Below are 15,055 nucleotides of genomic sequence, written 5' to 3' on the forward strand. Positions count from 1 at the left end.
AATGTAAATTGATCAATAATGTCGCATATGGTCTTGGCTAATAAATGAGATGTTCCCTCTGTCCTTCCAAATCGTAGAATTCATTGAGTGTGATACAGCCAATTTGTTTGTTTTCCCATTTTGCAATTCTGTGTGACTTTTCTTCAACATTAAACACTTTCCCTCTCGTTTTTGACATCTTCACAGTATTTAACAGACAGACTGATTTGAAATCTACAGTTTACCAGTGGCGAAGTGTGCTGGTAACTGGTAACAGTTTGAAAATATAAAAATCTAGTACTCTTTAATATTAATATTTAATATATTTGTTTCTTTGGCGGGACGTGTCGCGAGAACTCTATTGCAGTAGACAGCCACCGTCAAAGCTGAGAGAGAGACTGTTACGGTGTTACCAACTGCAGGCAGTGGAAACGCGTTGAATAGCTTCTAACAGCTGGGTGAGTATTACTGTACCTGCGCCAAGCAAAGCCCTTCTCCTTCCGACACTGACATGTCCCCTCTTCATGTTACCACAGTGTAAAGTGTTAACGAATATTTAAAATGTTGGTGCTGAGTAGTTCTGTCCGTTCTTTGAGCTGCGCTCAAAAGTGCAGTGTTATAATTTGAGTTAATTATTGTTTTCGATATAATACGATGTGACTTTTCTTGTTAAAGTGTGAATTTATATTTAATTTGTCTTAGGTAAAGACAGCATATAGTAGTGCACAACTTATTACACATTAAAATGAGTGCTGTCACTTCCACCTCGAAAATAAGAGTGTTGGTGGTCCCAGAATGGTCATATGTAATATAAAGTTCTTTAATGAACACACCAATTTCCTTCGGAAACTTTGAAGAAAAAGGAAAACATAATTGAAAAAGTTAGACCCATGCCTTCTCTTAAGAATTTAATCAAGGAATCGAAAAGAACAGCAATATATTTTCATGACTTGTGGCACAGAGATCTGCATTGGTTATTTGGTTATGCAAAAATGAATAATCTGTATTGTTGGCCGTGTGTTCCATTTTCCTCAGGAATGAATGTTTGGAAAAACGACCGTATCGAGAATTTATTCAGTTACAGAATTTTAAAGACGCCATGAGGTGTCTCAAGCACACATGAACACTGTTGTCAATATGATTCAGTTCGGAAGGTCCAGAATAGAGTACAGCTTACAGAAAGAAGGTGAGAGCGACGAGGAGTGTGCTAACACTTTTCAAAATGTCACACGTCGCTACTGCAGTCTACTGAAAAGAAAAGTTTGAAAATAAGCTTTACATTGTTGTCAGCAATCCCCAAATGGGTAACAAAGAAAAAATAAACTTTGTACGTTATAGTCGATACATTTCTCTGTTATAAAAATATGCCATTTTATACGATATGCTGTAAAAACCTATTTTTAAATATATACAGGATTTAGACGGGGACATTAAATTTTGCCATTATATCCAATAAGTTGTTAAAAACGATGTTGGAATAAACGGCTGAGACTGTACCACCAATTGATTAAACACCCACCTTTTGGATAATACTGCCAGAATGGAGCAAAAAGCTGGTAATTCCACCATTGAAAAGGCTTAACAAACTTGAATGTTTATAAGACTAGTTTTGTTTAACACTGTAAAATGTGTAATGAAGTTAGTTCAGTCATGTACAATTTTACCAACACTACGTAATGGAAATGATCAGTGAAGAATCGTTATTGCACTTTGTTCAAGTTCTTCATAGCAAATATCATGTTTCTTGAGTCAACTCTTTGGGCTCCTCCTCCACCTCCTTCTTCTTCAGTGGATGGACTTTGAACTTGAGACTGTTGCCTTTCTTCTGCTTCTGAAACACTTGGCCGTAATCCTTCAGTCCAGTCTGAATCACCTTGTAAATGTCTTCCTGAAACACAGAGCAATGGTATTCCTGAATATCACAGCAATAGAGAACATATCTCATGCTCCATTAATTAACGATTAGTATTTAATTTTTTTTTTTTTTTTTGGAACTCTTGACCTTCAGTATGTTTTTATCTTTATTTAGTCTAGTTTCAATAAAGCTAAGTTAGGTACAATTAGAGCACTATCTGAAAGAACTTTATTTATATTTTTATTTATTTGTATTTAACTATACAGGGTGTATCAAAACTCGATGGCAAAAATTTAGGAATGGATTCCTCTCATAGAGAGAAGAAAGAAGGTTATGACAACATGGGTCCGGAAACGTATACTTACAGATTTATTCAAACTTTTGTACATTTACACCGTACGTCTGTAATGGCAGCTGAAACACTTTGAACATGTATCAGAGTAAATGTTCAAAGTGACGACCTTCAGCTTGAATATAAGCCTCCGCTCGTCGTCGCATGGAGTTACGCACGCGATCAAAAATGCTCAGTGTGTTGTGTAGTGCCTGAGAGGTTGTTACAATGCGCTCACATAAAGTTGCCTCAGGTAAAAGTCCAGGGGGTTCAAGTCAGGAGAGCGTGGCGGTGGCCAAGCAATCGGTCCTCCTCTACCTATCCAGTGCTCAGGAAATTGGGTATTCAGGTACCTGCGGGCAGCAGACTGAAATGTGCGGGAGAACCATCATGCACGAAAAACATTTGTTGACAGGATGCAAGTGGCATGTCTTCCAAGTAATCAGGCAATGCAGTACGCAAGAAATTCGTGTAGTTCTGTCCAGTAAGCCTATTTGGAAGAACGTAGGGTCCCAACAAGGAATCGCTAACAATGCCTGCCCAGATGTTAATGGCGAACCTCAGTTGATGAGATGATTGGATGACTGCATGAGGACATGTAAATTATTACTAAAATTAATTTGTGTCACAAAGTTTGAATAAATCTGTAAGTATACATTTCCGGACCCATGTTATCATAACCTTTTTTTCTTCTCCCTATGTGAGGAATCCACTCCTAAATTTTTGCTGTCGAGTTTTGGTACACACTGTATATTGGTGACAAAAGGTCCCATAAGCCTACGGCTTATGATAGCAACAGTACAGTACATATTTCTGTATTGACATAATTTATTTTAACTCTTCAGAACACAACAAAATGTTCTTTAGGCTCAGGCCTGAAAATTAAACAGATCAGCTAATGTTTATGTTAAGGTATAAGTGATGCAAGAACTGGAAAATTTTCAAAAGAAAGCAGCACGATTTGTTCTGGGCGATTTCCAGCAAGAGTAGTGTTATGAAAATGTTGCAAACTTTTGGCTGGGAAGACTTGGGAGTAAGGAGACGAGATGCTCGAGTAAGCTTTTATCTTCTGAGCTGTCAGTGGAGAGATGGCATGGAATGACATTAGTAGACGAATAAGCTTGAGTGGTGTTTTTAAATGTAGTAAAGATCATAATATGAAGATAAAGTTGGAATTCAAGAGGATAAACTGGGGCAAATATTCGTTTATACGGAGAGGATTTAGGGATCAAGAGAAATGTTTGATAAATATCCAAGTTCTTTGAAGTTACCGTCCTGGGTAATCACGATGCGGGCTTCACAGTTCTTCTCCAGCCCTTTCTTCATATTTTTCACCCTAGATAGTTTTAATATATTTTTTTAGAGAGAACTGAAGCCAAAATTATGACTATTGATGCTAAAATAATTGTGAACAACGAGACAATAAATATTATTCAGATTATCTACTTTGAATTAATCAATCTTTTTGAATGGAAGTCAAATGTACTTATATACTAAATAAATAAATTATCTAATTTTGGTTGAAAAGTCTAGCTACGGTACAAAATTGATAGGGAATCTGCCACCTAGCCAACAGCACTAAATACAGATCAATAACTGATTTCATCAGCAAAAGTAATTGAAAAATGCTTTTAAAGGAATAAACAATTAAGTATGCTTTCTGGTATGTTTTGTATATCTAGAAAAGGCATACAACAGAATATCAATGGAAAATGATGTTAACTGTAATGGGGGAGTATGGAATTACAGGTAGATTATTTTATTTACATTTTTTAGAATTTTCTTTACGTCGCACTGATACAGATAGGCCTTATGGCGACAATGGGACAGGAAAGGGCTAGGAGTGGGAAGGAAGCAACTATGGCCTTAATTAAGGTGTGGTGCTTGGTGTGAAAATGGGAAACCACAAAAAAACCATCTTCAGGGCTGCCGGCAGTGGGGTTCGAAACCACTATCTCCCAAATGTAAGCTGATAGCTAAGAGACCCAAGCCGCAAGGCCACTTTATTGGTGGGTAGATTATTCCAGGTAATCTAAGGTATTTATGTTAACGACTGACCTGCAGTGAGAATTTATGGCAAAATGAGACCTTGGTTCAAATTTCATAGGCTGTTCATAGTACCCATGAAGGTATAAAGCAGGGCCTCTCAAACGCCCAAAATCTCACGCGTGCAAATTGAGGCGCAAGAGCTCCGTGCACTGTGCATCGGTCCCGCTCGGCTGGCTCCGACCAGCGCTTCGTCTCATGGCTACTCGGCTAAGCTCGGCTCTACTCGGCTTGGATTTGAGCGCTACGGGGCAAGTGGGGAAGAGGAAGGCAGTGGGAGCGAGCGAGACAGGCGTGAGGAAAGAGAGAGTAAGCGCTATTGCTCCAAATCGAGAAGTGGGGGGGTCTGCACTCTGGTCAACCAAGCGAAGTCGGCTTATGCACCGTGCACAGTGCATGCACCACGCGCATGCACCCTGAGAGGCCCTGGTATAAAGTAACAGGGAGGGTTTAGTTTGGGAGGAAATGTAATAAGCTGCTTGGCCTGTGCTGATGACCTGGTGTTAAAAGGCAGATTCTCCCAGGAGGGTAGTATACTGAGACTGAGTCAAGGTGCAGCAAAGCTAACGTAGTTAGCTCGCAGTTGTGATCAACAGTATTCTGTAGAACAAAGCCAGTTCTTGGATGAAACTATCTTTACACCAGTCTGTTTTCAGACTTTCCTGTACGGGAGTGAAAATTGCACGGACTCTGCATATCTCATTCATAACTTAGATGTAACAGATATACAAATAGTAGGAGAATGATCGGTGGTATAAACAGGTGGGAACAATGACAGTAGGGTACTTGAAATGGGGGGCTTAGTCCAGAATGAACTCAATGGATGAAGCTGAACATATAAACTGGCTTCAGTGGTAGGGTCATGTGAGGTGAATGGAGGAGGGCAGGTTACCTAGGAGAATAATGGAATCAGGCATGGAGGGTGACGGGAGTAGAGGGAGAAAAAGGTGACAATGGTTAGCCTGGTTTTTTTTAAAATAATGAGAGATGTGAAACTAAATGAGGCTACAGAGCTAACTGCAAATAGAGGATTGTGGAGGTGGTTAGTTAACTCACAGAGGCTTGCAGACTGAATGCTGAAATACATAACAGTCTATAATGAAGACGTATGTAAGATACTTACTGCAGCCTCTTCACTGGATCCGTCCTGGGTGATCACAATGTGGGCTTCACAGTTCTTCTCCAGCCATTTCTTCATATTTTTCACCCTAGATTGAAGGTCATGCTCACTAATTTTAGTCGATAAAGTAAGTAGTTTCTCCCTCTTAATTTCTGTCTTTCTTTTTTCTGCTTTGAGTTTTCTTTCCTTCAAATCTTCTTCAAAGAATTGGGCTCCAGTCATCAGCTTATAAATAGGTCTGTCCGTCTTCGTATCCACATCAGTTATTTTCACAAGTTTTAAGTCCCTCCGTTTTGCGAGCTTCTGAGCCTCTTCAAGGCTTACTACTGATAAATTACCATCAACACCCAATAATGTAATTTTAGGTCCTTTCTTCTTTTTCGTTGTACCCTCAGGACCATCACTTTTGCCTACAGTAGCGAAAGATGCGACTGATTTACAACTAGGAATGTAGTTAGGGTTTTTCCCCACAACTCTGGGAAACTGGCTAACTGTGCGTGTATTAGTGGAAATTATTTTATGCTTCCAAATGACACTGTTTAGTCCGTTCAAAGATCGCACCAAGGCCGCATACGCCATGTTTGTTTACAAGTATCAGCTGTTCCAAGACGTCCACTTTTACTTCTGAGTGCGGACTTACAGATACAAATGATCTTCTTTTGTATATATCCGTGTTTCCATAAATTACTTAGTCATTGTGGATATAACTACAGCTAGCAATGAATTCTTCCCTTTTATTAGTGGCTGACTTATCCAGACATATACATTTTCACTCCAAGAGAATTATAGTGAGGTTATGTTGTGTAGAGAGAAGCGTGAAATTCTGTAGAGGCACAGTTGGTAAATGTATAATCAGAAGGTATATACGAATGTTTTAATTAGAATAGTTCCTATGGAGGTAATTTTCTTTTTATTTATGAAAAATTACTTTCATTTGTAGATAATATGCTTTCTAACCTGACACGTTTTTTCAGGTTATCATTTTGGGAACATGCTTCTTCAACCAGGTTATATCAGAAGCCGGTACCGCACTACAGTAGCATCAGATATGCGTCAAGTGACAGCAATAATGCTGACATTCCTGTCGAAAATATTAGGAACTTTAGTATAATTGCTCATGTTGATCACGGGAAAAGTACCTTAGCTGATCGGTTATTGGAAATGACCGGTGCTATTGAAGAGAACTCTGGAAAGAATCAAGTCCTAGATAGGTTACAAGTGGAACGTGATCGAGGTATTACGGTGAAAGCACAAACTGCATCATTATATTACAATTTAGACGGCACCCAGTACCTACTTAATTTGATTGACACTCCAGGACATGTAGATTTTGCTAATGAAGTGTCCAGATCTCTGTCAAGTTGTCAAGGCGTTATTTTATTAGTAGATGCTAATCAAGGCGTTCAGGCACAAACTGTGGCGAACTTCTATCTCGCTTTCTGCAAGGAGCTTGCTATCATCCCTGTTCTCAATAAAGTGGACTTGAAAAATGCTGATCCTGAACGAGTGACAGAACAGCTCGTTAACCTCTTTGGTATTAGGAAGGAGGACGTTCTAAAGGTGAGTTATTAGAAGACTTTTATCATCATCATCATCAGTAGTTTACAGTTTCTATTTCCCTGGGTACTGTTCATATGCCTGTTCCACTCTTTTCTGTTCATGAAAGTCTTGCTCCTTATGACATCATCCATTGTCTATCCTCTAGCTGCAATGTCAATCTTACCATATCCATCTAGCAAGTTCTAAATCTTCCAACTGGGCATTTTTCTTCTCAAAGTTACCAAGAAAGAGTGAGAAAGTGAGGTGACTTATTTAATTTTTAGTCAGTAATAATAATAATAAATAATGTTATTGGCTTTACATTCCACTAACTACTTTTCGGTTTTTGGAGACACCGAGGTGCCGGAATTTAGTTCTGCAGGAGTTCTTTTATGTGCCAGTGAATCTACCGACATGAGGCCGATGTATTTGAGTACCTTCAGCCAGGATCGAACCTGCCAAGTTGGGGTCAGAAGGCCAGGGCCTCAACCGTCTGAGCGACTCAGTTCGACTTGGTCAGTAGTTGAAAGATCATTTTTTATACCCTAAAACTGTTTTGATTTTATGTCATTTAACTACATTATTTACATGGATATGTTTTTGGGCTGGGGGGGGGGGGGGTCTCTGGAATTAGTATCATCAATTTAGTGTAGACAATTTTGCGTTCGCAGAAAAGCAACATTGTGGTAACCAGTCAACCAGCATTGGTCATCATCTTCCTGACGTTATTACCATGTGCCAGAACACTGCCTTTTATATACAGTTGGTACAAATGGAGCCGTGTTTTAAATGAGTTTCCACTGCCTTTGACTGGCGTTTCGTCTAGCTCACATCAAAGCCTCTTACACACGGTAATGTCATCGAAGGCAGCAGAATTTTTCTTGTGATACATATAGCCTACTATGAATATTTATGGCTATAAAATTGTATGCTAATCAGTGACCATTCTGTTGGACGTAGATCTTGACAGATATAGTCAAACTGTTGTGTCTTAACAATGTGAACAAATGCAAGCAAAAGAGCGGGGAGCATCCCGTATTGCAGGCCCAGCAAGCTGTTGTAGGAACCTGTCCCTGATATTACATATTCAGTCCCACTTTGCCAGAGTGAAAAGGCTAGAGTCATACTGCTGAGTTGTGATAAACATCAGTTACTTAAGTAATTTTTCTTTTGATGTTCCACAGGATGGTGCACAGTTGATTTTCCCCATCCAGCAAAGCTCCTGAATATCTGATATGGTAATGCTGGAGTATATAATTCTCATTGTGGTTTTCAGGTGTCTGCCAAGTTTGGTACCGGTGTCGACGATGTGCTCCGAGCCGTGGTGGAGAGGATATCCCCTCCTTCGGTCGACCGCTCATCCACTTTCCGAGCTCTGCTGTTTGACAGTTGGTATGACCGCTACCGAGGAGCCATCTCCTTGATCTACATCACAGACGGTTCTCTTGCACCCGGGGATGAGATCACTTCCGTCCACTCTGGCAAGAGTTACGAGGTACGAGATGTTGGACTGCTACGCCCACATGAGGAATCGGCACCGCGTCTGTGAGTAGTCCTGATGTGGATCTGTAACCTTCTCGTTAATATGCCTACCCCTTACCATCTTGTATAGAGAGGTAGAAACATTAAAAGGAAAACATAGCAGGGTAAATACTGGTTCAATCAATCAATTAATTACGGTAATTAATCAGTCATCACTGATCTGCATTTAGATCTGTCTTCCAGGTGGCAGATTCCCTATCAGTTGTTTACCTAGCCTTTTTTTTAATAATCCTGCATGGTTAGGAGCGTGCGGCTGTGAGCTTGCATCCAGGAGACAGTGGGTTCGAATCCCACTGTCGGCAGCCCTGAAGATAAGTTTTCCGTGGTTTCCCATTTTCACACGAAGCAAATGCTGAGGCTGTACTTTAAGGCCATGGCCACTTCCTTCCAACTCCCAGGCCTTTCCTATCCCAACGTCGCCATAAGACCTACCTGTGTCGGTTAGACGTAAAAGCCACGAGCAGAAAAAAAAAAAGCTTAAATAATTGCAAAGAAGTTCAAAATTTATCGAACATTTCCCTTGATTAATTATTCCAATCCCTTACTCCTTGTGTTATAAATCAATATTTGCCCCAATCTGTCCTCTTGAATTCGAGCTTCATCTTCATATTATGATCTTACCTACTTTAAAAGCTCCAATATAAATGGTCCGTAATTGGACATAATAAATTTTCCAGCTAATTCATTCCTGGTTGCCAGCGTTTCACCCCCTTGTGCTAAGTTGGGCTCATCAGTTGGTACTTAACACACCTACCAAGACGCATGGCTAGTGCATACTGTGGAAGCCAGTGCGTAGGCTACTTGGAGCCACTGGCCAGTGCCAATGCACTTGAGAGACTTTGTCTCATTACCAGAAATTGATGCCTGCTTGGCCATCAGATGATATAGATGTTGATACCCGTTTCGCTGGCAACCAGGAATGAGTTAGCTGGAAAATTTATAATGTCTATTTACGGACCATTTATATTGGTATTATAAATTTACTCATTCGGGACAAATATTTCAGGTTCCCTATGGGAATCAACATCTATATCATTAAAAGCTCCACTCAAACTTTTTCGTCTACTGTCATTCCATGCCATCTCTCCACTGACAGCTCGGAACGTATCACTTAAGATATTGATTACCCTAGGGAACTTGAAATATTATTTATCCTAGATGAGCAAATTCATAATTCCAATATAATTGGTCCGTTATTGGACATTTTCCATTTCATTCTTCGTTGCCAGCATTTTGACCCAGTGTGTCAATATGGGCTCATCAGTTGGTAATTAGCTCTCCTACAAAGACGGACTTGCAGTGACAGACCATTTATATTGGAATTACATACCACTTTAGTCGAGCAGCTTGCTCTGCTTAATCCCAACGCTTCGCAGCCCAGACTTCCTTTGTCTGAAATAACCAAGAACAAATCACGTTGCATTTCTTTGGATCCTTTCCAAGTAGTCCTCATGTGGGCCTGTAACCTTTCTTTACAACCTCATTAATATGCTTACCTCTTTGAAGATAATTTCGTGTATTAACACCTAAGGTACTTACAGTGTTCCCCATGAGGTACTTTCATACCGTCAGCACAGTAATTACAACTGAGAGGACTTTTCCTCTTTGTGAAACTCACAACCTGACCTTCCACCCCATTCATCATCTTACCATTGTCTGCTGTCCGTGTCACAACATTGTCGAGGTCTTTTTGCAGTCACTCGTAATCCTGTATCTTATTTACTACTTAATACAGTGTAACATCATCCACAAAATGCCTTGTCTGTGATTCCAGTTCTTTACTCATATCAAGCTGTCAGCTTGCATTCGGGAGATAGTGGGTTCGAATCCCACTGTCAGCAGCCCTGAAGATGGTTTTCCATGATTTTCCATCTTCATACTAGGCAAATGCTGAGGCCAGGACCGCTTCATTCTCACTTCTAGCCCTTTCCTATCCCATCGTCGCCATAAGACTTAAAAGTCAATAAAAAAAGACTTAAAAGTCAATTAAAAAATCAAATCAAATATATTGCTACGAATTAAAACTCCATCTGTTTCATTACTCTAATTTATTTCAGGAGGACCCAATAAATGCACACACACATGTATACCCACACAATTCTGATCAGCTATGAATGGCTACACTTACTAATTACTGTCTATTAACAAATTGCTCTTCCTTACGGCGCAGCAGGCGGTCTGGGGACGCTTAATCCTTACTCTCACTTCCCCAAGTCCAGTCACGTCATACAGCAGCTGGATCTGAACACAGGGCTACGGGCCACTCGACACGCAACGACTGTTTGTTGGTTCGACTCCACAGATAGCTCAGTTGCAGCGAACAACTAAACAGCTCAAGAGCAGGACGATACTCACAACAGCGAACATTAACACTGGTCCACTTATCCTCGCACTCACGATAGCAGGTTTCTTCGCTGACTCACGGCGACCCTCAGTCCACAGAAATCCACAGGCACACACTACTCTCAGGTTATACACGTCTTCCGTTCCGTCTACTCACTGGTCTCTCCGACACCACATCAACAGCCCCTCGTTCAGACCTCGGTGGGACACTAGTTACAGCCAACACCTCTGTTGCCCTCAGCCCACCCACCGAACCACAATTCACTGAGTGTCACACTGATTCCACCACGGAGCCCAACGATGACTGACTGTCTCCCTTTTTATCGCTCGGCCGATGAGAACAATGCACGGAAAGGCCGGCCTCACCCCACAAGCCGGCTGGGAGATCGAAAGGGGCTACCACGGGGCTGCCACATAACAATATGTATAAATATTGTTATATTAACACCTAGGTACTTACAGTAATCAAACTACACCCAGGAAATTCCTTAATCCATCCCTGACTTTTGTTAAAATCTGTGTTTGTTGGATACTTAGACCTCTCTCTGTATGGTCTAGTTATTTCTCTCCCCAATTACTTGAAGATTTCAACCACTTCCAGTGCCTCTTCCCTTAGTATGATCACTCCTCAGATGATCTGTCTTTTGTCTTCAGGTTGGCTGGACAGGTGGGTTATGTAGCTTGCAACATGCGTTCCGCCAAGGAGGCCCACATCGGAGACACTCTGCACCTCAAAGACAAGCCAGTCACACCACTCCCTGGCTTCAAACCTCTCCAGCCCATGGTGTACGCTGGCGTCTACCCCATGGACCAGTCTCAGAATGTTGCACTACGGAGCGCCATAGAGAAACTGGTACTCAACGACTCTGCAGTCTCCGTTGCTGTCGAGTCCAGGTATGGCTAATTATGTTTGTCTCTTTCTTACCCTTTATCCTGACAAACAGGGTTTGCTGTCTTGCTTCATCTTTCACCAGTTGGCACAGTCTTAGGCATCGTGAGGGTTCTAATGTTATTAAATTACCATGTTCTGCCTTAGAATTTGCTCTTGTGTGGGCGTGCTAGCTGAGCAACATCATCATCACTCGTTTATCATCAACGCAATTGTGCTTTGAATCCTGGTCAGTGCATATGGAAGTTTTGAGGTGACATGGTCTATAAAATGTGGCTACATACATATGAAACTTAGTGTAGTGATAATGTTCTCACAGTCGGGCATATGGCTCCAGACATGAAGATCCAATCGAATGATTAAGGTAGTTTTTGATTGAAAATGTGAGACGAGAGAAATATGACACTCAAGGGTCCTCAGTTTAACCCTTTCCTGCCCACATTTTCAGTGCTCTTATCGCCAGATTTCAACCTATTATTTAGGAAAAATTGATGCAGAGCACACTGTTTCAGAAAAAGTTAAATATAATAAAAACTGTTGATCACAATCTATTCAAATTTTCAATAGTATTAGAAAACATACCATTACATCCATTTCCATATTCATTGAGTCATAAGATAGTTGGTTCAAACCTTCACACCCCCTAATTGTGGTACTTGACACAAAGGTAGGCTCTGTTTGTCACATTCTCATGTTGTATGAATCCCTCTAAACCAGTAATCGCATGATTCTGGAAGTGGAATGTATACTGTATATCAGCTTCTATTTCCCCTGAGCAAGTGTCTTCACATTCTGTATCTGTGTTTCCGGAATGTGCCTGTTTGAATGCTGCATTGATATATATGCAAGTGGCTATCTCACTGAAGTTTGTCTCCTCCTAACATAGGTATGTCAAAAATAATATATTTATCATAATACTCTTTCCAAATTATGGACAGGTTCAATATCATCCATATAATCATTCGGAGTAACGTAACGAAATATTTGTGTTAACTGAAATGCCGCGGCATCGCAATCAGGTCCGAATTCTCGATATACGTTTTCACTTACATCAGTGTTATCACTAAAATTATCTTCGTTGATATGTTATTCCCTCACTAAAAGTTCACCTCCACCCCTACTCAATGATTCTGTGTCACTTTCATCGCCTATATTCAGCTCAGTTTCAATATCCGCAGTATTCAATCCCGCCATGTTTAGGAACGAAACAGCTGTTCCGCACACGCGGAAGTTCACGACCGTTTCCTAGGCGACGTCAAGACAGATTATCGCTCTTCTTTCATTTCCTAAGCCTTGTAGATCATACTGCATTTTCATAAATGCCTCATAAACACTTCAAAGCCAAATAAAACAAAAAACTATCGCATAGCTCGCGTAAGTGTGCAGATAATGCAGCCGGGCGCTTTCGGGCGCTAAGGACCAGAAGGCAAAGTGAAGAGTCGGGCGCTTTCGGGCGCTAAGGGTGGGAAAGGGTTAATACACAGGGTGGAGGGGGCTTTTTTTACACTGTGAAGACGAGCGATATATCTCACTTATGGATCTGCTTCTACGTACTGCAAACGTTGGCAATGTGCTGGAGCACATGCTGCAATGCTTGTAGTTCTTAAAACAAATACTAGATGGCAGGACATCAATTGAAACCAAAATCTGTGCTTGATACTACTTTAAGTTGGTACTACTGAGGCAGCTTCATTGTCGCATGGGCTGGCACGGTCGACAAGTGACTGAATTGTACATGCACGGTTGCTCGGTGTAATCATGGACTCAAGCCATCTAAATCAGCAAGAACTGGATATTTTAGTGAATAATCTCGGTTCAGTTCTCGACGATGACGATTCGGATGAATTGGTTGCTGTTGTGAGCAGTGTAATGGCGGCTTGTGTTTCCCTTATTGTTTTGAATTATCTCATATCAGAGCCAGTTTTCACAGATACTAGAAATTAATGATACAACTTTGGTATTTCTCGGTGATTATTATACGTATGTTGTTTTACTTAATTGTATCATGGTGTATGTGACTGTCTAATATTTCATGATTTCAATATGCGTTGTGAAAATTGATAAAACTGAAAGTGTAAAACAGTTTTTTACTTTTAAAAATTTGTAATTTTACTCCAGTTTTGAAACACTAAAACATTCTGAATCCAAAATACGTTTGGGATAGTAAGTAAGCATGTCAGTTATTCTTGTGGAACTCCTCAGTCCACGGTGTTAGATCTGAATTCAACATACTGAGTGAGTGGCTGAATGGTTTGGATCACATTGCTATCAACTTGCATTCAGGAGAGAGTGGGTCCGAACCCCACTGTCGGCAGCCCTGAATATGGTTTTCCGTGGTTTTCCATTTTCACTCGAGGGAAATACGAGGACTGTACCTTAACGCTTTCCCACCCATAGTGCCCGAAAGTGCCCGGCTGCATTATCCCTACACGTCTGCGATCTGTGCAATAGTTTTGTATTTTTTTTGGCAGTGAAGTGTTTGTAAGGCATTTATGAATATGCAGTACAATCTACAAAGCTTAGGAAATAAAAGAAGAGTGATGATCTGTCTTGACATTGCCTAGGCAACGATTTTGAACTTTGGCGAGCGCAGGTCAGCTGTTTTGTTCGTAAACATGGCAGGATTGAATAGTGCAGATACTGGAACTGAGCTGAATATAGGCAGAGAAAACAACACAGAATCGTTGAGTAGGAGTGGAGGTAAATTTTTAGTGAGGGAATAACATATCAACAAAGATAATTTTAGTGATAACAGGGATATAAGTGAAAATGGATATTGAAAAATCTGACCTAATGGCATTGCCGCAGCAATTCAGGTAACGCAAACATTTTGTTGCGTTATTCCAAATAATTATATGGATGATGTTGAACCTGTCCATAATTTGGAAAGAGTATTACGAGAAATAGATTATTTTTTACATATTGTTAGGTGAAGACAAACTGTTCAGTGACATAGCCAATTGCATATATATCAATGCAGCATTCAAACAGGCACATTCTGGTAAGACCTATCTGTGTCGGTGCGATATGAAGCAAATTGAAAAAAAAATTAAATTAGGTGCTTTTATGATTCTCTCTTTTTCCAAATTATAAATGCTCTTGTACAGCCAGTCCCTGCTATGAATGGTGTGAAAACATTGCTCATAGGGTCGGTTGGTGCATGCATTTCAGGGGGCTTGGCAGACTGATATGTAATAGCAACTTTTGGCTCGGCGAGGAAAGCAACGGGAATCTACCTCACTCCTCATTTCCCTAGTACGCCTCTTCAGTGATGCCTAGGCCATCTATGACTGCTGATGGCAGAGCTATTGAAGATCCAACCGGCCTTAGGGCTGAAGACTGAACATACATATACACCTAATGGAAACAGATACAGAACTGGTGTGAAGAAGCTGCCAGGCCATGTTGGCA

The 15,055-nt window shown here is 40.7% G+C and overlaps 2 protein-coding genes across 4 annotated transcripts in view; one reads left to right on the forward strand and one right to left on the reverse strand.

The window, feature by feature from the left end:
* Positions 1-899: 899 nt before the first annotated feature.
* mIF3 (mitochondrial translation initiation factor 3) lies at positions 900-6,007 on the reverse strand. 2 transcript variants are annotated; one of them, XM_068229850.1, is made up of 3 exons: positions 5,335-6,007; positions 1,499-1,867; positions 900-1,224 (listed from the first exon to the last, which is right to left on the reverse strand). In XM_068229850.1, the coding sequence occupies exons 1-2, from the start codon at positions 5,908-5,910 to the stop codon at positions 1,715-1,717; spliced, it is 729 nt and encodes a 242-aa protein (XP_068085951.1). In that variant the 5' UTR covers positions 5,911-6,007; the 3' UTR covers positions 900-1,224; positions 1,499-1,714. The 2 variants fall into 2 exon arrangements, with proteins under 2 accessions (XP_068085951.1, XP_067012245.2); XM_067156144.2 differs by having other exon boundaries at positions 900-1,227.
* Positions 5,936-15,055, forward strand: part of waw (Translation factor waclaw) — a 50,978-nt gene continuing 41,858 nt past the window's right edge. Inside the window, exons 1-4 of one of the 2 annotated variants that reach the window (XM_067156140.2) lie at positions 5,936-6,190; positions 6,306-6,891; positions 8,147-8,415; positions 11,410-11,649. In XM_067156140.2, coding sequence (XP_067012241.2) covers positions 6,051-6,190; positions 6,306-6,891; positions 8,147-8,415; positions 11,410-11,649 — 1,235 coding nt within the window. In that variant the 5' untranslated portion in view covers positions 5,936-6,050. Of the gene's footprint in view, positions 6,230-6,305; positions 6,892-8,146; positions 8,416-11,409; positions 11,650-15,055 lie in introns of both variants that reach the window. The other variant, XM_068229849.1, reaches the window with a different exon arrangement.

This window comes from Anabrus simplex, chromosome 12 (genome assembly GCF_040414725.1).
Source record: "Anabrus simplex isolate iqAnaSimp1 chromosome 12, ASM4041472v1, whole genome shotgun sequence".
NCBI lineage: Eukaryota > Metazoa > Arthropoda > Insecta > Orthoptera > Tettigoniidae > Anabrus > Anabrus simplex.